General features: G+C 40.5%; 1 protein-coding gene across 1 annotated transcript; it reads right to left on the bottom strand.

Moving 5' to 3' along the window:
- Nucleotides 1-639: 639 nt before the first annotated feature.
- LOC307029410 (interferon-induced protein with tetratricopeptide repeats 1-like) lies at nucleotides 640-12,395 on the bottom strand. The gene is made up of 2 exons (XM_079665372.1): nucleotides 12,209-12,395; nucleotides 640-2,726 (listed from the first exon to the last, which is right to left on the bottom strand). Exons 1-2 carry the CDS (start codon nucleotides 12,214-12,216, stop codon nucleotides 1,430-1,432), a joined length of 1,305 nt encoding a protein of 434 aa, XP_079521498.1. The 5' UTR covers nucleotides 12,217-12,395; the 3' UTR covers nucleotides 640-1,429.
- Between the last annotated feature and the right edge of the window lie 13,625 nt (nucleotides 12,396-26,020).

Here is a 26,020-nt window from a genome sequence, read left to right on the forward strand (position 1 = left end):
TAAATAAAACAGAATTTACCATTCAGTATTGCCGACTCGAGTCTCGCCGGCTGCGGAATCCGCTTCTCTTTCACAAGTTTCTGCCTCGTTGTTCGATTGTTGGGCAGGAGGCTCGTACTTATAAGGCAAAATGCCTTGAAGTGAAAGGCTAGCTGGTTCACTCTCTACTTCTGTAACTGAATCCAGATAACCCACTGAATCTGAGCTTGAATGATCGCTGTCGCTGTCGCTGTCTGAAGTTATCGCGTTGCTTGCCATTTGGACTGATTTGATCAAATGGCAATGTTTGCCACGTGTGACGTCACCGCTCGTTCGGGAGTGATCGGGGGCGTACTCGGCAAACTTCGGAACCAACATCGGTTTTTAACGTATATGTCATTTAATTATGACGAAACTTTAAACATTTTTATTTATTTTTATTCTGGTGATATCTAAACTACATGTTAAAAAACACCTGTGTTAGATGCATTACATGGCCTTTAAAGATATCAACGTGGTTTTGCACTTTGGGTATGCGGTTTTGTGAATTGTGTTTAAAAGTGTTTTGAGAGAACACTACACTCAACACTGTCTATACATATAGACAGTATACTTTTATTCAGTACATCTGCAGCCTTTCAGCCTCATTCTGTGGTTCACACACAACACTGACATGTTAGAAATAAAGACCCTGATTTAATGAGTCGTGTGTTTTTGGAAGTTGGAAGAAAACAAGGACCAAAGTCATGATTGACGCTTCAGGATTTTATTTACAGTAATGTTAAGATAAAATAAGACATAATACAAGTACAGTTGTGATTTCAGTTTTCACCGTTCACCTTATAACTAGAAGGACATGTGCAAATCAAATATATAATGATAATAATATATTATTTACATATGCCTCCAATACAATTTTCAATAACAAGTACATTTATCAATACTCTGGCTTAACATTTTAATTCCAAAACACAAATCTTGGAAATTATTTAAAGTTACAGGCAAAAATTAATCAATAAACAGTTTTCTATAAAGAGTTTATTCTTTAAAACTATCCACATGTTTTGGTTGTAGCTTCAAAGGTTTTATTTTACAAAGAGTTTATTAGCAAATATTATGTATATTTCATAGTTTTTATTTAACAATTTAAAAACAGTGCTCAGCTAATTTGTATTTTTAAATAGCGTTTGTCTACTACTAAAGTGTAAAACATATAACCTGCCTGCAAATAAGACAGTTCAAAATATAACACATTTAAGTCAGTTTTAACAATGAAAGTCTAAAACCAATATAGAGAGTATGGGTGTTGCTGCCTTGTGTATTACCCGACCAACTGAACAAAATAATGTTTTTTCTTATTTGCAGCCAATCAAATGTATGAGGATGTACAGATTATTTTTGCTAATACAATATCTTCTTCTTGGACTTCAAACCATTGCTGTTTAGAACACTATGGCTCTTGCAGGTTTGCCAGAAACTCCCTTATTTCTCGGCACATTCTGTCCCTGCGTCTGTCTCTAATCCTCTCCAGGACTTTGATGCTGGCCTCACGAAAGAAGGATTGTTGTGGTATCTCTGCTGTCTTCATGTGATATCGTATTGACATGTTGCTATTGTCTTTTTGGGAATGTAAATAGTTTGCATACTTGTTGTAAAGCATTTGTTTGTCTGCAAGTTCCAAATCACTTTCTAGCAGTTCCTGATAGATCTGATCAGCTTTAGCCTGACCGTCATTTGACAGTGCGTATATCTGAGCAAGGTCTATTTTCTTCATAAGTGAGGAATCAGGGTAAAGAGCAATCAACTCCTCAAGGAGAAGGATTGCTCTGTCTATCATGCTTTTCTTTGGGCAACTTTCCCTGGAAAACATGATCTTCCATTTGTAGCAGAGTGTAGCACATCTCTTCAGATAACGCTCATCTGGATGGCTCTTCAGAGCCTCCTCGGCCAAATCAATGGCCTCATCATCAGAGATATACTTTGTGTAAACCCATAGCAATGGTTTTAAACCACTGTAGCTGCTGACAGGACTTCTCAAAACCTTTGTGGCTAACTCACGTGCTTCAGCTTCTATTCTTTCTCCTCTCTGAGCACGTTGATCAAGGTAGTGAGCAGCAAAGTACAAGTTCTCTGGATCCTGTTCTTGGGCAATTCTCATTTTCTCCAAGATGTCATCTTCCAGCCCTGTCCTGCTGTGCTTAGAAGCATACATTAAGGCTAAGGCATGGCTAGTGTTCCACTCTCGTATGCCTGGCTGCATCTCGATGGCTCTCTGGAAGTTATCTACAACAAGTGTTTTGTCTCCACTGACCGTCATCAGCGCATAGGCTTTTTCAGCGTAGGTCTCCGGGTGGAGCTCCTCCTGGGATGAAGATGGGTATTTTTTATTCAGGGCGTCGACCTTAGAGAGGTAGGCCTCGCTCTCTGCTTGGTCTCCCAGGTGGTGGTGCAGCCAAGCCAGGTTCCCGTAGTTCACCACTAACCAGGGGCCCTCATCTGCGCTTCTTATCCGGCTGAAGGCCTCTGTAGCCTTGTTGAAGAACTTCTGGGCGTCTTCATTGGATCCCAGCTTGTACTGAATGAACCCTCGCAGGTTGTTGATGTGACCCAGCCATCTGTTTCCATTCTCAGTGCCAATGTCTAACAAGTTCTCCCTACAACGTAAAAGTAAGGACCTGCTGAGGTCAAGATCCCAGGTGAAGTGGCACTGCAGGGCCTTCAGTCTGGACACCAGTGTTTGAGCAGCACTAATAGAAAATAACAAAATAAAAAATATTAAAAAACATCCTGAATAGTTTAATACAGAATGCCTCTGAAGTTTGCAATATTTAAATACACAATCTTTAACTAATTTAGAGGAAGGGAGAATGGAAGGAAGGAAGGAATGGAGTAAAAAAACACTGAATACACAGATAGTAAATGATTCATTCCACTTAATCCCTGAAAGTCATAAGTGAGGGTTGGTACGTAGAACGATTGGTAAATGGGAGACTTGTCTTCGGGCTCAACTCCCCCTTCACCAACACAACACATGCATTACTATGTGTGTGTGTGTGTGTGTGTGTGTGTGTGTGTGTGTGTGTGTGTGTGTGTGTGTGTGTGTGTGTGTGTGTGTGTGTGTGTGTGTGTGTGTGTGTGTGTGTGTGTGTGTGTGTGTGTGTGTGTGTGTGTGTGTGTGTGAGGAAGTCCATTTAGACCAATCCACGGACTTTACGTAACTTCTCCGCGGACGTACGTAACGGCTCCACGGATTGGTCCATTCGGACCAATGGGTCCATTTGGGTATGGGCACGTCACTGTACCCAGGAAGAAAACTATGAAAAAAGAGAAACCTCCGACGAGGCGTTCTGGGGCAGCATAGACAGGTCTTTTCTGTTATAGAGTTTTACTCGCTACAGGGTGTACTTTGAGGGTTTTTGACTTTGCAGACCGTTTACATGCAGAAAAACGTTCATAACACACAAGGGGATGGGTAATAACAGGAAAAGCATGACATGGGAGTAGTAAGATTCATCCCGCTTTCGTCTCATTAGTATGCATACAAAAGTGACAGGTCACACCTCCCCCCATTATGCAAATGAGCTAAGTCCCGCCTCCCCTTTGATCGAGGTGTGAGATCTCAAGTAGGTGTGATATCCCAAGTAGGTGTGAGATCCGTCGATAGGAGGGGGTTGATGTGTATTCACAGGTGTGAAAAGCCCCCACTGTTGCGCCTTATGGTGTATCATAAAAAATGTTTCAATCACATTAGTATGCATAAAAAGTGACAGGTGGGCCCGCCCCCAAGTCTATTAAAACAAAATGCCGCTTCCATCACATTAGTATGCATAAAAGTGACAGAAGGGCCCGCCCCAATTATGTGATGTCAGAAGACCGAGGGGGTGGAGTGAGATAAAAAAAAAAGAACCCGGTGCAGATAAAAAGCCAGTCATTTCCAATCATCAAGTCATCTTTCCAAAAAGAAAAAATGGCCAAGAGACGCCTCGATATGGGTTTAATCAGCGAGACGCCTGTGACAACTTACCGCCATCCGTCCGGAGCGCCAATCAAGAAACGGATGCAGTATCTGTGCCGGGTTCAAACACCTCCGGTCGAAGATCTTGAAGAGAAATGGCTTCTGGAAAATGAACATGTTTGGGGATACGTATTCAACTATATGGCGAATGAACTGCATTTCTACAATCTGAAGAATGGAGAAACGTATGGACCCCACAGTGTTAAAGCGACGTTGACCTCAACAGATTGGGCTGTGTTAACTCTGGTGTCTTCCAGAGATCTCCACGCAACCGTTGTATCGGAAGAAGTAGTGCATCAAGAAAATACTGTGAAACCAGCGGTGTACAAGATATTTGCAACAAAAAGCAAAGAAACGCAAACAAAAAGCGAGATCAGAGAAGAGTTTTCACCGTTACCCCCCAATGTGGAGGAAGAAGAAGGAAATATCCCCCCGCCGCCAGAAGTGAAAAGAGTCCTGACAAGCACCGTCTGGGAAACTAAAAGCGAACCATCTGGGCGATGGTATTACCGCGCAAGCCGTTTGCTGACGCAGGGGGGAGGGGTTCTCTCTAAAACACAGTGTCCTGCCATCTCTCTCTGTTTCTGCTGATGTGTAAAATATACAAAATAACGTTTTATATACTTACTCTCTTGTTAAAAGGTGATGAAGTTTGTAGCGTAAGCCAGCCATCAGTATTCTAGTTTTAAGGATCGAAGGATCCAATGTATTTTTAAATGGAGCAGAAATAGAACTAGTCTCCCAGTGCAAGTATCTTGAACAGAGAGTGTCATATTGGACTCGCACTTGACTTTTTAAGAAACATATCCAGAAAGTATCCAATACCATTAAATTCAACTTGCAACATTTTAAACAAATTAGACCTTTTTCTTAACTGTCAATGCTGCAAAGTCATACCTCCACTGTATGATTCTATCCCACATTGAATACTGTTTTACAAACTGGTCGTTTGCTTGTGCCACACACCTGAAACCCATAGAACAGCTGTTCAAGAGAGCTATCCAGGTGTTTGACAGAAAGCCACAGTCATACCACCACTGTACCATCTTTGAATATGCTGCTCATGCTCTTTCTGCATATCATGTATTTATTTTTGCTGTATATATATAAATGTCATGTTCTTATATGCTGTATGTGACGGGACTATAGATGGAAATTAGCTCAGAGCTAAAATCCGGCTCATTTACACTTGTAAGCATTATATTTGTTTTAAAGTGTTCATCAATGTGCACTACGGTAGCCCTGAAGAAAATTAAACATTAAAATATGTTATCGATGTCCCCATTCCCAGTTTGTTTTGGGAATAATTGCGATGTTTACTATGTTTTTGGTAGCTCTTACCAAAACATAATTTTTGTAAAAGACTGCGACTCTAAAAGGCAAGTTTGTGATTTTAACACTGTTTCGAAGAAACTATACATTATACAATATTACGACTTTTTTGCCATATTTTTAACACAATCTTTTTTTTGTGGTTGTAGGGCTTCAACATATTTTGCATGTCATGCATAAACACGGTGTCATCTTTTCCTTGAAACTGACGTGCTGCCCGTTTTACAAAACAAGTTATTTTTCTGCTTCTTCATCCTCTGAATTTTCCTCCCCCGTCCCTCTTCCTTCAGCCAGCACAACAAGAATCAAGGTGGATCTGTGAAATGAAACACCTCTTCCCAAAGCGTGACTTCCCTATTGAGAGCATGCGTCTAGGGCAGTAGGGTCTAAACCAATTGGCCAGATATACTAACATGCAGAACGTATGGTATGTTTGAAGACTAAACATTTATCCAGTTCAAGCTGTCTTTAAGATGTGACATTGCGCTCTGACTATTTCCCGTAAAATGGTGACAAACTATTACTTATTCTTAAATTTGACCTCTTGCTGCTTGGTCGAAAATGATAGATGAAAAAAGAACTTTAAAAAAAAAGACTCAAACAGCGAGGGACATTATACTGGTGAAAAAACTCTCAACGACAATGTTCAGTAAACGATCAATCAAAATCGAAGGATCCAATGTATTTTTAAATGGAGCAGAAATAGAACTAGTCTCCCAGTGCAAGTATCTTGAACAGGGATTGTCATATTGGAACTTGCACTTGACTTTTTAAGAAACATATCCAGAAAATATCCAATACCATTAAATTCAACTTGCAACATTTTAAACAAATTAGACCTTTTTCTTAACTGTCAATGCTGCAAAGTCATACCTCCACTGTATGATTCTATCCCACATTGAATACTGTTTTACAAACTGGTCGTTTGCTTGTGCCACACACCTGAAACCCATAGAACAGCTGTTCAAGAGAGCTATCCAGGTGTTTGACAGAAAGCCACAGTCATACCACCACTGTACCATCCTTGAAAATCACAATTTCTTGAGTTTTTGACATTTTTATGTCTTTTAAAAGTATGTGTTTTTAAAAAAATAATATTTACATGGGCTGGCCCCCCTCCCCTTGGGGGAATTCATCCACAGAAAACACACTGGACGCAGCACTAGGTCAGAAACCAGAGGAGACTGTGAGGTCCACCACAGACGGACCACCTTTGGACAAAATGTCCTCTCCATTAAAGGCAGCTCATTGTGGAATAGCCCCCCAACTGAGATACGGGATTGTCCCACTCTCAATAGTTTTAAAGGTCAACTTAAAGAATGGTTGAGCAACAAACAGACGTGTAATCACTGTTAAATAAATGCACTTTAACACAGGGGTATCTCCTCTTGCACTTTATGTAGCGCTTTTATCTTATCTTGCACTTTATATATCATAGCTGCTACATTGTACTGCCATGTGGTAAATGCTTGAATATGCTGCTCATGCTCTTTCTGCATATCATGTATTTTATTTTTGCTGTATATATATATAAATGTCATGTTCTTATATGCTGTATGTGACGGGACTACAGATGGAAATTAGCTCAAAGCTAAAATCCGGCTCATTTACACTTGTAAGCATTATTTTTGTTTTAAAGTGTTCATCAATGTGCACTACGGTGGCCCTGAAGAAAATTAAACATTAAAATATGTTATCGATGTCCCCATTCCCAGTTTGTTTTGGGAATAATTGCGATGTTTACTATGTTTTGGTAGCTCTTAACAAAACAGAATTTTTTCGTAAAAGACTGCGACTCTAAAAGGCAAGTTTGTGATTTTAACACTGTTTCGAAGAAACAATACATTATACAATATTACGACTTTTTGCCATATTTTTAACACAATATACTTGTACCTTTTTTTTTTTTCAAGGTGGATCTGTGAAATGAAACACCTCTTCCCAAAGCGTGACTTCCCTATTGAGAGCATGCGTCTAGGGCAGTAGGGTCTAAACCAATTGGCCAGATAAACTAACATGCAGAACGTATGGTATGTTTGAAGACTAAACATTTATCCAGTTCAAGCTGTCTTTAAGATGTGACATTGCGCTCTGACTATTTCCCGTAAAATGGTGACAAACCATTACTTATTCTTAAATTTGACCTCTTGCTGCTTGGTTGAAAATGATAGTTGAAAAATAACTTAAAAAAAAAAAAAAGACTCAAACAGCGAGGGACATTATACTGGTGAAAAAAACTCTCAATTCTACAGATGACTCCCCCTCCACTCAACGCAATAAGTCCCTCCCTCCACTCAGCAAAGCATCTAAAACTAAGGACCCCACTAAGACGACAGTTTGAATACTAGCTATGGATCTGAGAAAAACCAAGTCTCCCCCCGTGAGTTGCAGCCAGGAACAAACTCCTGGACTACCATCATCACCACCATTCTGGACACCCGAATCTTGCAGTACTACTGCTGCTTATTTTGCTCCTTGGGCCAAGACGTCTCTGTTTATGGAAACAGTGAAATCAGTGTTGGTTGATATTGTGGAGGGGGTGATACATCGGTACAGAGAAGAAATATGCAACGGATGCCGAGTCAGTCACCCGGCCAGAGGCAACACGATTGTCTGAATGACATGCCCGATTTTTTCTTCAGAAACAATTACAACACGTTAATGAAAAGACTCTGGCTCACCGACTTCATTACTGAGATCGACCAGACTCTTATTGATAAAAAAAAATTCACGGATGATTGGAGGATCCAAGGCGCTTCGGAAGCTTTTCTGCACAATCTCAAAAATTGTAGACGCCTCAAGGAGAGACTTGAAAAGATCCATGCCGAGTTGGATGGAGAAGAAGAAGACTAATAACCTGCGGTTGGTTGAAGCCAGGGATTTTTTCTTTTTCGATACATTGACTTTTTCTTTAAAGTAAAATAAAAATGGGGAACTACTATGCAAAACGCTCCGTACATATTGATCAGAATGTAGTCAATACCCTTTTAATAAGTGTGGTGATGAGGACGATTGAAAACAGAGTGAATAGTGATCCCCGTGTAAACAGAATGGCTGAAGTTTGTAAACTAGAAGACATTTTGGATATCGTTCGTTCTGGCAGTACTATTCCTGGTCATTGGGAAACGATTGTAAACGAAACATTTAAAGTGGTCCTGGAATCTTCATTTTCCGAAACATTCTGTAACATTACCGAAGAAATGAAACAAACATCAAAAGTGTATCATGTGCTCTCATTGTATGCTCTGTTTGTAGATGTAATGCATCTTTGTGTCAAAAACAGCATACACATGAATATTTTGACTGAAGTGAAAAAACTCCATCATGATATTTCCAGTAATCTGGGGAATTCTAAGCTGGAGACGGTCCTGGGGATGTTACAATCAGTATAACTATTGATTTTGTGTGTGAAAACGTTTAAATGTAAATAGGACATTTTTTTGTCACCAGTATAATGTCCCTCGCTGTTTCAGTCTTTTTTTTTGAAGTTATTTTTTCATCTATCATTTTCAACCAAGCAGCAAGAGGTCAAATTTAAGAATAAGTAATAGTTTGTCACCATTTTACGGGAAATAGTCAGAGCGCAATGTCACATCTTAAAGACAGCTTGAACTGGATAAATGGTTAGTCTTCAAACATACCATACGTTCTGCATGTTAGTATATCTGGCCAATTGGTTTAGACCCTACTGCCCTAGACGCATGCTCTCAATAGGGAAGTCACGCTTTGGGAAGAGGTGTTTCATTTCACAGATCCACCTTGATTCTTGTTGTGCTGGCTGAAGGAAGAGGGACGGGGGAGGAAAATTCAGAGGATGAAGAAGCAGAAAAATAACTTGTTTTGTAAAACGGGCAGCACGTCAGTTTCAAGGAAAAGATGACACCGTGTTTATGCATGACATGCAAAATATCTTGAAGCCCTACAACCACAAAAAAAAGATTGCGTTAAAAATATGGCAAAAAAGTCGTAATATTGTATAATGTATTGTTTCTTTGAAACAGTGTTAAAATCACAAACTTGCCTTTTAGAGTCGCAGTCTTTTACAAAAATTATGTTTTGGTAAGAGCTACCAAAAACATAGTAAACATCGCAATTATTCCCAAAACAAACTGGGAATGGGGACATCGATAACATATTTTAATGTTTAATTTTCTTCAGGGCTACCGTAGTGCACATTGATGAACACTTTAAAACAAATATAATGCTTACAAGTGTAAATGAGCCGGATTTTAGCTCTGAGCTAATTTCCATCTATAGTCCCGTCACATACAGCATATAAGAACATGACATTTATATATATACAGCAAAAATAAATACATGATATGCAGAAAGAGCATGAGCAGCATATTCAAAGATGGTACAGTGGTGGTATGACTGTGGCTTTCTGTCAAACACCTGGATAGCTCTTTTGAACAGCTGTTCTATGGGTTTCAGGTGTGTGGCACAAGCAAACGACCAGTTTGTAAAACAGTATTCAATGTGGGATAGAATCATACAGTGGAGGTATGACTTTGCAGCATTGACAGTTAAGAAAAAGGTCTAATTTGTTTAAAATGTTGCAAGTTGAATTTAATGGTATTGGATACTTTCTGGATATGTTTCTTAAAAAGTCAAGTGCGAGTCCAATATGACACTCTCTGTTCAAGATACTTGCACTGGGAGACTAGTTCTATTTCTGCTCCATTTAAAAATACATTGGATCCTTCCTTCGATCCTTAAAACTAGAGTACTGATGGCTGGCTTACGCTACAAACTTCATCACCTTTTAACAAGAGAGTAAGTATATAAAACGTTATTTTGTATATTTTACACATCAGCAGAAACAGAGAGAGATGGCAGGACACTGTGTTTTAGAGAGAACCCCTCCCCCCTGCGTCAGCAAACGGCTTGCGCGGTAATACCATCGCCCAGATGGTTCGCTTTTAGTTTCCCAGACGGTGCTTGTCAGGACTCTTTTCACTTCTGGCGGCGGGGGGATATTTCCTTCTTCTTCCTCCACATTGGGGGGTAACGGTGAAAACTCTTCTCTGATCTCGCTTTTTGTTTGCATTTCTTTGCTTTTTGTTGCAAATATCTTGTACACCGCTGGTTTCACAGTATTTTCTTGATGCACTACTTCTTCCGATACAACGGTTGCGTGGAGATCTCTGGAAGACACCAGAGTTAACACAGCCCAATCTGTTGAGGTCAACGTCGCTTTAACACTGTGGGGTCCATACGTTTCTCCATTCTTCAGATTGTAGAAATGCAGTTCATTCGCCATATAGTTGAATACGTATCCCCAAACATGTTCATTTTCCAGAAGCCATTTCTCTTCAAGATCTTCGACCGGAGGTGTTTGAACCCGGCACAGATACTGCATCCGTTTCTTGATTGGCGCTCCGGACGGATGGCGGTAAGTTGTCACAGGCGTCTCGCTGATTAAACCCATATCGAGGCGTCTCTTGGCCATTTTTTCTTTTTGGAAAGATGACTTGATGATTGGAAATGACTGGCTTTTTATCTGCATGGGGTTCTTTTTTTTTTATCTCACTCCACCCCCTCGGTCTTCTGACATCACATAATTGGGGCGGGCCCTTCTGTCACTTTTATGCATACTAATGTGATGGAAGCGGCATTTTGTTTTAATAGACTTGGGGGCGGGCCCACCTATCACTTTTTATGCATACTAATGTGATTGAAACATTTTTTATGATACACCATAAGGCGCAACAGTGGGGGCTTTTCACACCTGTGAATACACATCAACCCCCTCCTATCGACGGATCTCACACCTACTTGGGATATCACACCTACTTGAGATCTCACACCTCGATCAAAGGGGAGGCGGGACTTAGCTCATTTGCATAATGGGGGGAGGTGTGACCTGTCACTTTTTTATGCATACTAATGAGACGAAAGCGGGATGAATCGTACTACTCATGGGACCTTTAAGCATAACTTACCTACATTTGATGCATTTTGCTAACTTATGAGGCAATATACCTCACCTTGAGTGAGTGGCCCAGCCCTTCGTATATGTTTCTGTATGTGGTCCTCTGTGAAAAAAGTTTGGACACCCCTGCTCTAAAGTGTGTTATTTTTGGATCACCACATTTCATAGGGAGGAAGGGAGACCGAATAACAATTTGAATGAACAGGAAGGGAGGGCGGATTTATTTTTTCTTTGTGTTAGTTGCTGGACACCAAAATAACTGAGCTCTACCATGTACTGTGTTTGGTTGTCCATGGGAAGATTTAAATGTGATTTCATATGGAGCAAGGAACAAAGTAACTTTAATGAAGCAGTAGTAAAAAGTGGAGGCAATATAAGAAAGAAATAATAAGGGATTGACTGGATTAAAAAAAAGTATTACAATAACAGAAGAGTAGGGGAAAAGGTGTTACAAAGAAGGGGAGAACAGAAGGAAGAAAGGAAAGGCAGAAAGGTAACAGATCATTTAAAAAGGTTGATAGAAGTATAGGAGGATACAAGTAAGTAAGGTATAGGTTGGTAGGAAGAAAGGTATGACATTGAGCAACAAAGTCGAACAAAGCAGACAGGAAATGTTACGGTGACCAAGGGAAATAAAATAGTTAATTCCCAAAAATTATTCTAAACAGATGGATTTAGCATTTCTCCTCATGCTGAAATACGACCACGGAGAAATCAATCAGTTATAGGTTGAATATTAAAACAAAGAAAAATAAATACATGATTTTGAAATTCCTGTCAACCTGGCATAAGTCGAAGAAATAAATTAAGAATTAAGAAGGAATGGATTGGGTGACTTTAAGTATCCATAACGCTAAACATGGTCCAATAACTCAATAAGACATTCATTAAATCCCAATGATACTTATGATTAACTTTTACAGTGAAATCCAGAATCAGCAACTCACCTCATCATTCAGCTGTTTCCTGAGCTCTGTCGTTCTGTAAATGTTAGGGTGGTTTTTGCTCTTGATGCTGTTGATTTGCTGTAAATGACGGGTTGTTGTTGAGCATGGAGCTTTAAATGCTCACTGCTGATAAAACAAATGTCAGAGGTGGGGCATTTATGCATAAATGTAATGAACTGCCCCTTGACTTTCGTTTTCCAGTAATGGCAATAGGGAGGATCAGAACAACAGCATTCTTTGTTTTCTCTGTAGTTTCTCAAAGCGACATTTCAGAGGGGTAACATTTGTGATGTCTTAATGCCCCTTAACTTTAGTTTCCCATGACTGAAAACCTACTCTGTCAAATATCGATCAACCTTTCGTTTTACACGTGAGTCATTAAAATGGGTCATTTGTGTTAATTTGAAGTGGGCAAAAGTGTTTTTTCTTTTCTCTTTAAAGCTATAAGGGTCATTCCAGAATTGGAGGACATTTAGCAACACGTTCTCACTCCCAACCCGTCACATGTTGACGGTCGGTCAGGGGCCCTCCCCGTCAAACTATTACGCACAGGGTACCCCTTGAGAGTCAGTTTTCAACGGGCAGGGCGGCCCATTGACTTGCATAGAGCTCCCTGAACGTTGGTAATAGACGAGTTGGGATCGCGGCGAAATGCTCTCCGCAGATCCATTCTCACAGCGTTTATCAACGCTAGTTGTGTTTTTATCTAAGTGAGATGCTACAATACTAATTGTGGGCTTATCATGTTGATTCGGCCACAGTAGAAAACAAAAAAAACTCTCGCTCTCTCCAGAGGGGCAGGTCAGACAAAAATGGCAAACAGGCCGTTACCCGGGCAACATTAGCCCGTACCTGTGCACGTCCCTGTGCACGAGGCTGCTGCAGATGTTCTACCAGTCTGTGGTGGCCAGTGTGCTCTTCTTTGCCGTGGTGTGCTGGGGTGGAAACACAAACACTAGGGACACTGGCAGGCTGAACAAGTTCGTGAGGAAGGCTAGCTCTGTAGTTGGAGTACAACTGGACAATCTGGAGGAGGTGGCAGAGGGGAGGACGAGGAGGAAGCTCGACAGCATCCAGAGAACCCCTCCCACCCACTCCATGCAGAGCTAGTGAAGATGAGGAGTACGTTAAGCCCATAGACTGTATATATAAAGGTTCAGCCACAGACTCATCCCTCCACGACACAGCACCAAGCGCTTCGGACAGTCCTTTGTGCCTGAAGCCATCAGGCTGCAAAACAAGGGGACAATAATGTAAAAAAATAAAATCACTGGACATGAATATACACTTTTTCCACAACCCATGTTAATATATTAGTAGTAGGACAAATATGTAGATAGATATGTCACTATATGTACAGATGTCCATTTTCACTTTAACTAATTTCGTACTTCATAATTTATATGACCAAATCTGTATATATGCTGACAGTTATTTTACTCTTATTTTTACTCATCCCCTATTTCATAGTCTTTTATTATTATTTTCGTTTTTTTTCTTGATTTTATTTTTAATTTTATTAATCTGTGTGAATCTTTGCTGTCCTGTTTTTCACGTTTACCCTGTTGCTGCTTGTACAATTGAATTTCCCCACGGGGATTAATAAAGGTCCGTCTTATCTTTTCTTATCTTATTGCAAGATTGTCCATAGCAGCGTAAAAAGTGTCTGGTGATGGATTTCAGTCTCTGAGTGTATGAGGGAGTTATAGTCCAGTGGGGGCAGGGAGGGACGGGAGTGAGTTCAGCCTCCTGACAGCCTGGTGGAAAAAACTGTTCTTTAGTCAGGTGGTGCTCGACCTCAGGCTGCATAACCTCCGGCAGGAGGGTGAAGAGGCAGGTGGAGGGATGGGTGGGGTCACCCACAATGCTGAGTGCTCTGCGGGTGAGGCGGATGTTGTAAATGTCCAGGAGTGATGGGAGTGAGGCACCGATGATCTTCTCAGCTGTGTTCACAATGCGCTGCAGGGTCTTGCAATTGGATGCTGTGCAGCTTCCGAACCACACCGTGATGCAACCGCTGAGGATGCTCTTGATGGCGCCTCGGTAGAAGGAGAGCATGATGGGGGGGGGGCTCTGTTCAGTTTTCGGACGAAGTAGAGGCGCTGCTGGGCTGTCTTGGTGATTGACTCGGTGTTGTTACTCCAGGAGAGGTCCCCGGTGATATGCAACCCCAGGAATTTGGTGCAGCTCACCTGCTCCACAGCAGCACCACCAACGGTCAGTGGGTGGGGGTGTTGGGTGTCGTTTCTCCTGAAGTCGACCACACTCTCCTTTGTTTTCTCCACATTGAGAAAGAGATTTTTATCTATGCACCACGTGGCCAGCTGGTTCACCTCCCTCCTGTAGTGGGTCTCGTCGTTGTGTCATCCACAAACATGATGAAGTGGTTGGAGCTGTGTGCAGTCGTGGGTCAGCAGGGTGAAGAGCAGGGGGCTGAGCTCACATCCTTGGGGGGCGTGATGGTGCCTGATGTGTTGTTGGCGACCCATACAGATTGGGGTCTGGCAGTGAGGAAGTCCAGCAGCCAGTCACAGAGAAAGGGGCTGAGGCCCAGGCTGCTGGGGGACGATAGTGTTGAATGCTGAGATAAAGTCTATGAACAGCATCCTCACATAAGAGTTTTTAGTGTCCAAGTGCTCTCCTGGAGTAACAACACCGAGTCAAGAACAGGCTGTATGGAGAGCAGAGGAGATTGCATCCTCAGTGGACCGCTTCGCTCGATATGCACTATAACTTTAAATTGAATCCTTTTGATTCAGATAAAAAGAGTAACAGGGATGAGTAGGTTAGACTAAAGTGCCAGACGTCTTCTAGACTGAAATAATAAAACAAATATGACAAATAAAAAAGAGGGCTTATCTTTGGTCTACACATGGCAGTAGCACATGGCTTGATAACGTAAATTCCTCTGTGTCATTTGACTTACAGTTTTCTCTTCCTCTGCCAAGTTAAATATGATTCCGCCACAGGGTTGCGTGCATGTTGAGGGACACACTTTTAGTATAAAATAACTGTTATGATCAGGGCCGGCTCTGACCAATTTGCTGCCCTAGGCAAGAGTTTAGCTGGTGGCACCCACCCCAGCCTGAAAATCGTACAGTAGAAAAGTAAAGATCAAAAGGGTATCCAAGGAATACACAATAGAAGAATTACAACTCTACTAACTATAGGTTATAACATACAAAAGGGTTCGGATGTATTTAGTATCGTATGAAGGTAAAATGCTTCAATCTGGTCATTCTGGTGCACTTTGAGCGCCAAATAACTAGAGACTATAGGTGGTATAACTCTAATTACACATATGAAAAAGATCTGTATATATTTTAATAATCAAAAAATTATGTGAACATAACCAATAACATGCCATAGCCAATAACAAATAAATGTAACATATTTTATCTATTTTTGTTGTTCTTTTATAGTTTTGTGCAGCGGCGGCTGGTGGAAAATATTTTTGGTGGGGCTGTTAATATAGTGAGTAAAAAGATTTTTGGGGGGAGAAATGACCCCTTAAATTGGGACTTCTGGTGATGTAATGGCCCCATAAAATCGTGGTTCTAGGGCCAGGAACAACCAGGCTGAGTCGGGCTGAGTATGCTAAACTAGAGAGAGAATCGCTGTCAAGGGGGCTACAACTACAACAAGATGAACATATTTGACCGTGATTTAATTGTAATACACGTTTCAAAATGATGCCGAAGTAACAACATACTGATACCAGATAGTAAAGCCATGAATTAAGGCTTTGACAAGTCTGCAGACAGACGGCAGGCGAAAAACCTTTTAAAATGCGTGTTTTCTAATGGAGATTTGGCTAAGCTAACGTTGTAAATGCTCCGACCGTCCACACTCACAACAACGGCCTATACAGACATAAATAAACCAGCGACTGTATTCACCATGACACAGACAGTATGTGGTTTGTACTTGTTTAACTTTTGTCTAGTTTCTGAACAGATATGAAGAGCTGTGAGCTCTGAGTGCTAAGAGCTAACGGCTGTGTTGTTTTTCTGGGGATCTCATTGAAGATGACGTCACGGCTCCGCCTACACTGCGTTACTATACACAAGTTATTGAGCCGTTTCCGCTCTACATCCTGAACTCCTCCCTTCGATGCAATGCACTTCCGTTTTGGCGGACTGGGTTTGTTTTGCTAGCTAGCTCCGTTGTGCCGACAAAGCACTGATATCGCAGAGACAAAGAGGATATAACAATTACAACATGAAGAAAAGTGGTTCGGGAACTACGTGTGCGGTAGTTGGTTGCAATCACTCGAGAAAGCACCTGAACGAGTGGTTAGATAGAGAGTGCTACGACCACAAACCAGCACCCAGCACCCAGCCATGTTGTTCATTAAATACAGATAAACACAACAAATACTGCATGCATTGTATTTTTTAATATTATATATGAATATTTTCATAGTGATGTAATTGTGTGGGCTGCTTTTATATTTTAATTTTTTTGTAATACCTGTTAGGATTAAACATGTGATCTTTCTTGTTGAAGCCATTTCTTTAGTTTCCTCTCAACAATTAATTCATTCAGTGTTATTTATGTACAGTATGAGCTTAATATGAATGATGAACTGTGTTAAAAGAAATTGTAGCACTCTAAGGAACATATGAAATGCAATAATGCAATAACAGTGCAATAATGAAATTAAATTACATCAAACTTTATTTTCACTCAAACAGTACAGGCACATATGATATATTGCACAGCATAAAGAGATCATGTAAATTGTGCATTATGTAAACAACAGACAACTGTTGGCTCCTGTGGGCATGACCTAAATAAGGCAGTTTATTTTGGTTTTAAAATGCTGAGATATTTACTGCAGAACTGTAACCTTCCCTCAACAAAATCGTCAACAATTTTCGGGAGCATGTGGGCAAAGTAGAATGTGCGCAGCCTTATGATATGCCTTCAGACTGTCCATTGCTTTTCCATCTATTGCCATGGATTGAACGAAGTAGGAGCAAATTTTGCTGTACGTTATGCTGGGCCACGTCGTCATGTTATCCTCCCAGTTTTGCACTGAATTCGGGTGGGGGAGAGTAACGCCATCTCCAGTCAAAGAAGTAGAATCATGTTCCCAAGCTAGCATCACTGTTAGCATCGAAATCGCTGTGTTTACACCAGTGCCCGTCTGACTGTTTACACCGGTTTACACCGACAGACGCTGTGCAAAAGACTTCCGGCGGAAATGAAGTGCATTTGTGTAGGGTTATGGCGCTACCCGTGTTTTGGCGCGTAAACTTGTCTATAGATCAGGGGTCTCCAACCTTTTTCTAACCGGGAGCTACTTTTGAAAAAAGAAAGTGGCCAAGAGCTACTCATGTTATTTTATATAGATTTCAGTGCACATATCACATTCGTGACTCAAGAGCAGAAACATTAACATTAACATGAATAAACTTGACTTTCTCATGAAGAGAAAAAAAGACAAATAATCACCATGCAATACTGAGTTCTGCTTTAACATCAATAACTACAGTAAATAGTTTTACAGATAAGAGTGCAAAGTTCCTAATTGTAATAATAACATTTCTAGCTCTATAATTTAAATTATTTCAAGCATTTCACAAATTTGTTTCACATGTAAAAGGGGAATATGGCTTGTGCTTTTCTCAACTTGCATCAAGCAAACATATGTCTTCAAACATTCAGTCTGTCACTGCATTGTTGTCTTTCTCCTGACTCAGCTAATGTGACACCTGGCACTGCATAGCATCCACCAGAGCACTGTACTGGGGTGTGTATCCTGACAAATTCACTCTGATTGAGTCATTGAGGTGTTCATCAGTAAGTCTGGTCCTGAATTTGGATTTGATAAAGTTCATATCAGAGAATGCTGATTCACAGCGATATGTTGACCCAAATAAGCAGGACAGTTTCAGTGCAGCAGTTTGAATGTTTTTGAATTTCTCTGGGTCCAATAGCTTCCAGAAATCTTTGTCCATCTGATGTGCTTTCAGCTGAATGTCATTCTGGAGATTGATTATCTCCAGCTCCAACTCTGAAGCACTGAGACTGAAAAGGCTGGCCAGTTGCTCAGACATGTCAGTAACATCCACGATGTTGAATGGGTTAGCAAGGAAACTTGCACAGGGCTCAAGCTGTTTAAAGTCAAGAAACCTGTCCTCAAATTCCTGCCCAAGCTTAGTTAAGCAGTCTCAGTACTTTGATAAGTCAAGAAAGCCAGCAGCAGCTTTATTCTCCTGCAGTACTTTTTGAACAGAGGGGAAATTATGCAATTTATTTCCCTTTACTTGCTGGAGATATAGACACAGATTTGCTTTAAAGGCCTTTACAGCACTAATCATGTCACATACTGTTTTGCCATTGCCTTGTAGCTGGAGGTTAAGCTGGTTTAATTTTCCTGTCAGATCAGTCAAAAAGGCCAGGTCAAGTACCCAACCAGCATCAGATAAGATGGAGGTGTCCTCCCCCCTCTCTTCCATGAAGAGCTTTACCTCATTCAGCAAGGAGAGGAAGCGCTGTAGGATTTTCCCTCTACTCAACCACCTCACCTCAGCATGGAGAAGGAGATCTCCATATTCAGCTGACAGTTCCTCAAGAAAAACTTTTGAAGCTCCTGTGTTGCTTTGCCTTCGCTCGGATAGAGTTTATTATTTGTATCACAGGTTTCATGACGTGATTGAAGTCCATAACTTTGGCACAAAGTGCTTCTTGGTGAATGATGCAATGGTAACTCAGGAAACGTGGGAAATATGGATCTGACTTACAATTTGCGATAAAACCGTTGTGGCGACCTCTCATAGCCGGGGCTCCATCAGTTGTTATGGATACAAGCTTCTCCATTTGCACACCTTTATTTATGAAATAATTCTTAATAGAATTATACACGTCCACACCTCTTGTTGTTGTTTTGAGTGGAAGCAGTGTCAGAAATTCCTCTTTCGCCGTAAAATCCTCAAACACCATCCGGATGAACACAGACAGCTGAGCTGTGTCGCTCGCATCCACCGACTCGTCGCACTGTATGGAGAACCACTTGCACCTGACCATGTCCCGCTCCAACTGTCCCATGGCATCCACTGACAGCGCCGACACTCTCCTCGCCACAGTGTTGTTTCCCAGTTGCACATCGTCAATGGCAGACATTATCTCCGACTTGCTCTTGTGGTCTCTGAACAAAGTCTCTGCCATAACAGACATCGCTCCCTTAAGAACACCGCCATCAGTGAAAGCTTTTTTGTTCTTTGCCAAATACTGAGCGACTCGGAACGATGCTTCTGTAGCTAGGCTAGCTTTCTTGGCAGGCTTCGTGAACAATGACTGCTGCCTTTGTAGCGTAGCTTTTAATTGTTGTACCTTCTCAACGCGAAGGCAACTGCCGGCGGGATACTCCTTTGAAAAGTTTTCGTGAAGTTTTGTGAAGTGCCGCTCGACATTTCCCTTCTTCCCCACCGCAACACTCGAGCCACAAATTAAACACACACACTTGTCTTTGATGCTCGTAAATAAAAATTCATGTTCCCACTCGTCATGAAAGTAGTATATTTTAGATTTCTTCTTTGACGGACCTTCCTCAGTTGTCATGACTGCATCTTACATCTCTTTTTCTCTATCTTTCTTACTCTCAAAATATACTACATAAATAAATATGTCTCAACATGTCAACTGCACTTTAGCGCCCTCTGGTGAGCTACTCGGAAAACCTCCGCGAGCTACTGGTAGCTCGCGATCGACGTGTTGGCAACCCCTGCTATAGATACTACCCCAGTTCCTCACGAGTCTAAAAAACAACTCACGTCAACGCACATAAGGAACGTGGGCGCCAACGTGAGCGCCCTCGTGACCAAAATATTTGACAGCGCTGACTGGCTGAATTTTTTTTTCGGTGGCACAGTTTACTATTGAGACTTTTGCAACGTGCTGGTTGCTGCTGTTTGGCTCGGGGGCAGCGCCCCGTAATGATAAACTAATGCCAAGGGCAAGGCCAGGCAGGAAACATGTGACTTATCACTAACTTTAGACATCGTAACACAATTTTAAACAAGATTGTATTGTAGATTATACATTTTACTGATATCAATTGTATGATATTTACCTTGTTCATTAAAAATATAAAATATATATATTTTTGAAATATATATTTGTTTAAATATATTTTTTTTAATTAATTTTTTTTTTAAATATTTTTGTTTGTATGTGGGAAGAGGTGGGGCGGCGCCCCTAGCGCCCCTATGGGCCGGCCGCCACTGGTTTTGTGTCTTGGCTCCTGAATCTGTCTCAGAACCTCTCTCTCTCCTCTCTCCCCTCCTGAGAAGCAGTAATTCAACTAAAGTAAAGGTTTAGCTTTGAACAAGTGTTAAAGTTTATCTTCTCTTATTTTATCTAGTTTAAATGTATTTATTTATGCATATTTTACTCATCACTCCCGTTTTGAACGTTATTTTGTCCTATAGTATACATTGGAAGGATCTCATACCTGTTTTTGATTTATAATAATTATAATAATTATAACGGTGTGCATTGGAAATATTTGTTTACATAAATTGTGATAAAAACGTTTGAGACCCGCTGAGATAACTTAGACTAAAGTTAACTATCTAAACATATAGAGTCCTTTACTTCACCTGAGCTGTAGTTATCAGCCTCTCAGTCTGACAGGAGAGATCTCCTCCACCTTGTTCTAGCAACAGTGTTTTATATCCGTTAGCACAGCTAGCACCAGATGCTAACAACAACAATCTCCGTCTAGGTCTTATTATACATCCATGGTCTAGGTGCGAGCTCTATCAATTCAATTCAATAGCTTTATTAGCATGACCATAATTACATACAGTATTGCCAACGCTCTGTGTAATTGCATCAACATCCATACACAAATACATATTTGAAACAAACACAATTCTGAGCATAAGAAAAACATGCATTCAATTAATATAATACATTAAGATATTCATTGCTATCGGGATGTTTAGAGCATTGCATGGAATATAACAAAAAGTGTATCTCGAGCCGGTTTCTGAAACTTACCTACCCCACCTTTAATAAAACAAGTAGAGATAGACTCTCTGAGAAGGGTCACTGTGCCCTTTAGCTTGTCTTCAGGATGCAGCTCCTGCTCCTCAACGCAGCTTTCTCCGTGTTTTGTGTCTTTGTTAGTTCCTTAATAATATTGAAATCTTCTTGGATTAAGGTCACACTGGCCTGGCTCCTTTGGAACATGATTGTTCCGTTATGCTAAGCTTTTACCATCAGCATATGTTGTCTCTGTCGTCATCTCCAAGAGTCTGCCACTACATATTCCTCTCTTCTTGTGGTCTTTATAGTGGGAACAAATTGCGTTATGTCAAGAATCAGTGTTGTCTGTATACAGCAGGAAGTTACAAATGATTAGCTTGTCTCCCTGGTGGCTGTAGTCTGCTATTAATATCTCTTGGAAGTTTATATTTGAAAGCTTTCTTTGACTAAACTTGGCCAACATACTGTATAGCCTACAGGTCAATAGGCTACATATTATCATGATCTTAATTTGTATTATTTTGTCCTTTTGTCTTGTTTTACTTCCTGTTTCTGTTTTCCCTCCCATTTGATTGTCCAACAGAGGTGGGAAGTAATGTTAGAAATTAAAATCAATGTTTTGATGGCATAATGTAGCTTAAACATACTTCAGTTTAAATGCTGTTTTATACTGAAAAACCAGAAGTTCTCGTGCACAACCAGTTGTTAAGCTTTTATTCTGAAAATCCTTCATCTCCGGTTAGCATTTAGCATGTGGCTAATATACCATTTCCTAGTGAATTTAGAAGTGAAATGACATGGAGTGATGCACACCGAAACCTACAGATTTTAACACTACAACTATAGACGTCGAGATATTATTATTGCTGAATATTAAATGAAGGTACAGTTTATTTATATATATACGTTTTTGTATACACAAGTTATTGAGCCGTTTCCGCTCTACATCCTGAACTCCTCCCTTCGATGCAATGCACTTCCGTTTTGGCGGACTGGGTTTGTTTTGCTAGCTAGCTCCGTTGTGCCGACAAAGCACTGATATCGCAGAGACAAAGAGGATATAACAATTACAACATGAAGAAAAGTGGTTCGGGAACTACGTGTGCGGTAGTTGGTTGCAATCACTCGAGAAAGCACCTGAACGAGTGGTTAGATAGAGAGTGCTACGACCACAAACCAGCACCCAGCACCCAGCCATGTTGTTCATTAAATACAGATAAACACAACAAATACTGCATGCATTGTATTTTTTAATATTATATATGAATATTTTCATAGTGATGTAATTGTGTGGGCTGCTTTTATATTTTAATTTGTAATACCTGTTAGGATTAAACATGTGATCTTTCTTGTTGAAGCCATTTCTTTAGTTTCCTCTCAACAATTAATTAATTCAGTGTTATTTATGTACAGTATGAGCTTAATATGAATGATGAACTGTGTTAAAAGAAATTGTAGCACTCTAAGGAACATATGAAATGCAATAATGCAATAACAGTGCAATAATGAAATTAAATTACATCAAACTTTATTTTCACTCAAACAGTACAGGCACATATGATATATTGCACAGCATAAAGAGATCATGTAAATTGTGCATTATGTAAACAACAGACAACTGTTGGCTCCTGTGGGCATGACCTAAATAAGGCAGTTTATTTTGGTTTTATGCTGGGCCACGTCGTCATGTTATCCTCCCAGTTTTGCACTGAATTCGGGTGGGGGAGAGTAACGCCATCTCCAGTCAAAGAAGTAGAATCGTGTTCCCAAGCTAGCATCACTGTTAGCATCGAAATCGCTGTGTTTACACCAGTGCCCGTCTGACTGTTTACATCGGTTTACACCGACAGACGCTGTGCAAAAGACTTCCGGCGGAAATGAAGTGCATTTGTGTAGTGTCATGGCGCTACCCGTGTTTTGGCGCGTAAACTTGTCTATACAGACATGGGTAGCATGTGACAACATCCGGAACTACCGGAAACCAAACTGTCGTGAAGTATTTCCTGTATATTTTTTTTAGTATTGATTACAGCGTTTAAAATGTATTAAATGTAAAGTCATGAAAGAGATAAGGAGGAGAAAATGCGTGTTTAGTTATATATTGAATGTACAAATACCTGCCAACCCTACCGATTTGGGCTGTAGTCTACCGCTTTTGACATGTTTCTACCGCCTACCGACTTAGCTGGCTTTCCCTACCGATTTTCAATCTTCCCAAACTATAACAAATAAAAATGACACTCCATAGACACTGGTCTCGACTTTTGGCGGACACCGTTTGCAGCGTGTCTGTGATCGCATCATACAACAGTCCTCTGTGTTTCTGAAAGAGAAACAACGTGCAGTGTTTGGTCTTTTCCGGAAGCATCCTACAGTGTCTCAAGTGAAAGAGGACCACAAACACACACAAAATATAATACAATTTTGAGATTTGGGGATATTTATCTCCCATTCTTTAACTTTTTCTGACATTTTCAACACCAAACATGTCGTTAATGTCTCTATTTAGTGAACTACAGCAATCTGAAAGCCTGTACATTATTTATGTCACACTTTATCAATAGACAAATGCAGGAAATTACTTTTTTAATGCATTATTTTCTGATTTATGGCGCAACACAAAGATATTTCGGTCTGTGCAAATCTTTGACTCTAGTATGTCAACAACATGAAACAAGAATATGAACCTGGCTTTATCCAATGGAGTTCTACATCCTGACACATCCTCCATGTGGCCCCTGAGCTAAAATGAGTTTGACACCCCTGATCTACACTGTCTCAACTGAAAGAGGACCAGAAACACATTCAAAATATAATAAAATGTGGAGACTTTGGGATATTTATCTCCCATTCTTTTACTTTTCGGGCATTGTACAGACCAGACATGTCGTTGATGTCACTATTTACCAAACTACCACTTTTTCTGAAAAATGCATAAAATGATGCAATATATGTTAAATACATGGTTTATACATGTAATTACTGGGGTTCCATTTCTTCTGATTACCTAATTTGGGCGTGCACATTTGCCGCGCGCAAACCTACCTCTTGGATTTGGAAAGGTTGGCATGTATGCAATGACTGAATGCTCTGTTATGCGCAACAACGAACATTGAAGATCAGAGGAGGGAGGACCCCTACTACGGTGGCCGGCAGGTGCAAACGCTAAACAACGGCTAAAAACACACACATAAGCAGGAAACACCTGCAAATAATTAAATGAAAAACCAACAAACCCTGAAAACAAATACAACAGAAAAACGCAGCATTTACAGAAATGAAGCAAGCTAAACCTACAGCACACAAACCCCGAAAACAAACGCAACAGAAAAACGCTGCAAATACAAAAACGAAAAAGCAAAGTCAAAAGCACATGCAACCGAAAAACACATTACAAAAAAAAAAGACATTACAAAAAAAAAACATTCCGGAAGTGTTCCAGGCCTCTAGGGGGCGCGCTACGTGGAACAGATTGATGTATGACCAGACATAGAGAGAACGAACAAGAGGAAAGAAAGTTCATTTAAGTGGAGAAAGATATAAGAAGGTACGTTTTATTTTGTTTTTATAAATAGAGCGTCATATTTACGTAGCTAGCATTGTGCACCTAAATGTAACTTGACATAATATAGATATATTATAGAACCGGGCTGCCCCTCCCTACACGCAGATCACACAGACTGGGTGGGGTCTCACGCCCTCACCTCGTGGAGGGGGCCTCAACTGAGCCGCAAATGCGATGCGGTGATAAAAAGGAAATAAAATAAAATATAAAAAGTTTAATTAAAATATTAAAAGAGCAACACAACATTATTCCCACATTAAAAGCCAGTCTGAAGAGGTCTGTTTTGAAGGTGGGGGGCTCGGAGCAGTCTCTGATGTTTAATGGGAGTGAGTTCCAGAGGGAGGGGGCAGCGATGGAGAAAGCTCTGTCCCCCCAGGTTTGGTGCTTGGTTTGTGTGGGGATAGACAGGAGGTTGGCTTCTGATGAGTTAATTGAAAGACCGTTCTTTAATACTATTATAATATTTAGGTAGCCGAAAAATATCCACTCTTTTTTACTTAACCTAGCTGTCCTACATTTTATTTCTCCACAGATGTACTGTCCATTCTGTGGTTCCAGCGTGACATCTTCGCATGGCTTTTGTGGTGTCTGTGGCAGAGACATCATATTTCTAAAAGATGTGGATAACAAAGTCCCTGAGGGGATGCCCACCACTAGTGCGCATCTAAGTGCTCAGCCTAGCACCAGAGCAGGTAAGTAGGTTGTTCGTTTTATTACTAAACAATAGGTATTTATAGAAAACTTGGTTTAAAAGTTTGAATTCTGTTATTATACAAATACATCTCTAAACTATGTGGCTTACCTACTGTTGAATGTGTTATAAGATGTTCCTCAGAAGGGATTGAGGATGAGATTCCTATTGAACATATTGAAGAGTAATGAATGTTTTATTCCTGTGTTTTTTTGTAGCAGGAAGCTCAGCTGTAGAGTCCTTTCAAAAATATAGGGAAATAAAAAAGAGGGAGAGAAAGACCTTTTTTACAAAGGGATGGCATAACTCCAAAAATGAAAAGAAACAGAAATTGGTGAAGGTATGCAACATTTTCTATTATGAATACATCTGTAATTCAAATCCGCTCACCACACTCTCATATAATGTCCGAAAAAATGTTTTATTCATTTGCATGTTATTGTCTTTTTGCAGATTTCTGTTGGAGTAATGAGGAGGATGGATGGCTGCCTTAAACACGTGAGAGGGAGGTCACTTCCCCTTAATGTTGAACCTCAATGGGCATGTGAAGAACTGT

Source organism: Notothenia rossii (genome assembly GCF_949606895.1).
Source record: "Notothenia rossii genome assembly, chromosome: 1".
Lineage (NCBI taxonomy): Eukaryota > Metazoa > Chordata > Actinopteri > Perciformes > Nototheniidae > Notothenia > Notothenia rossii.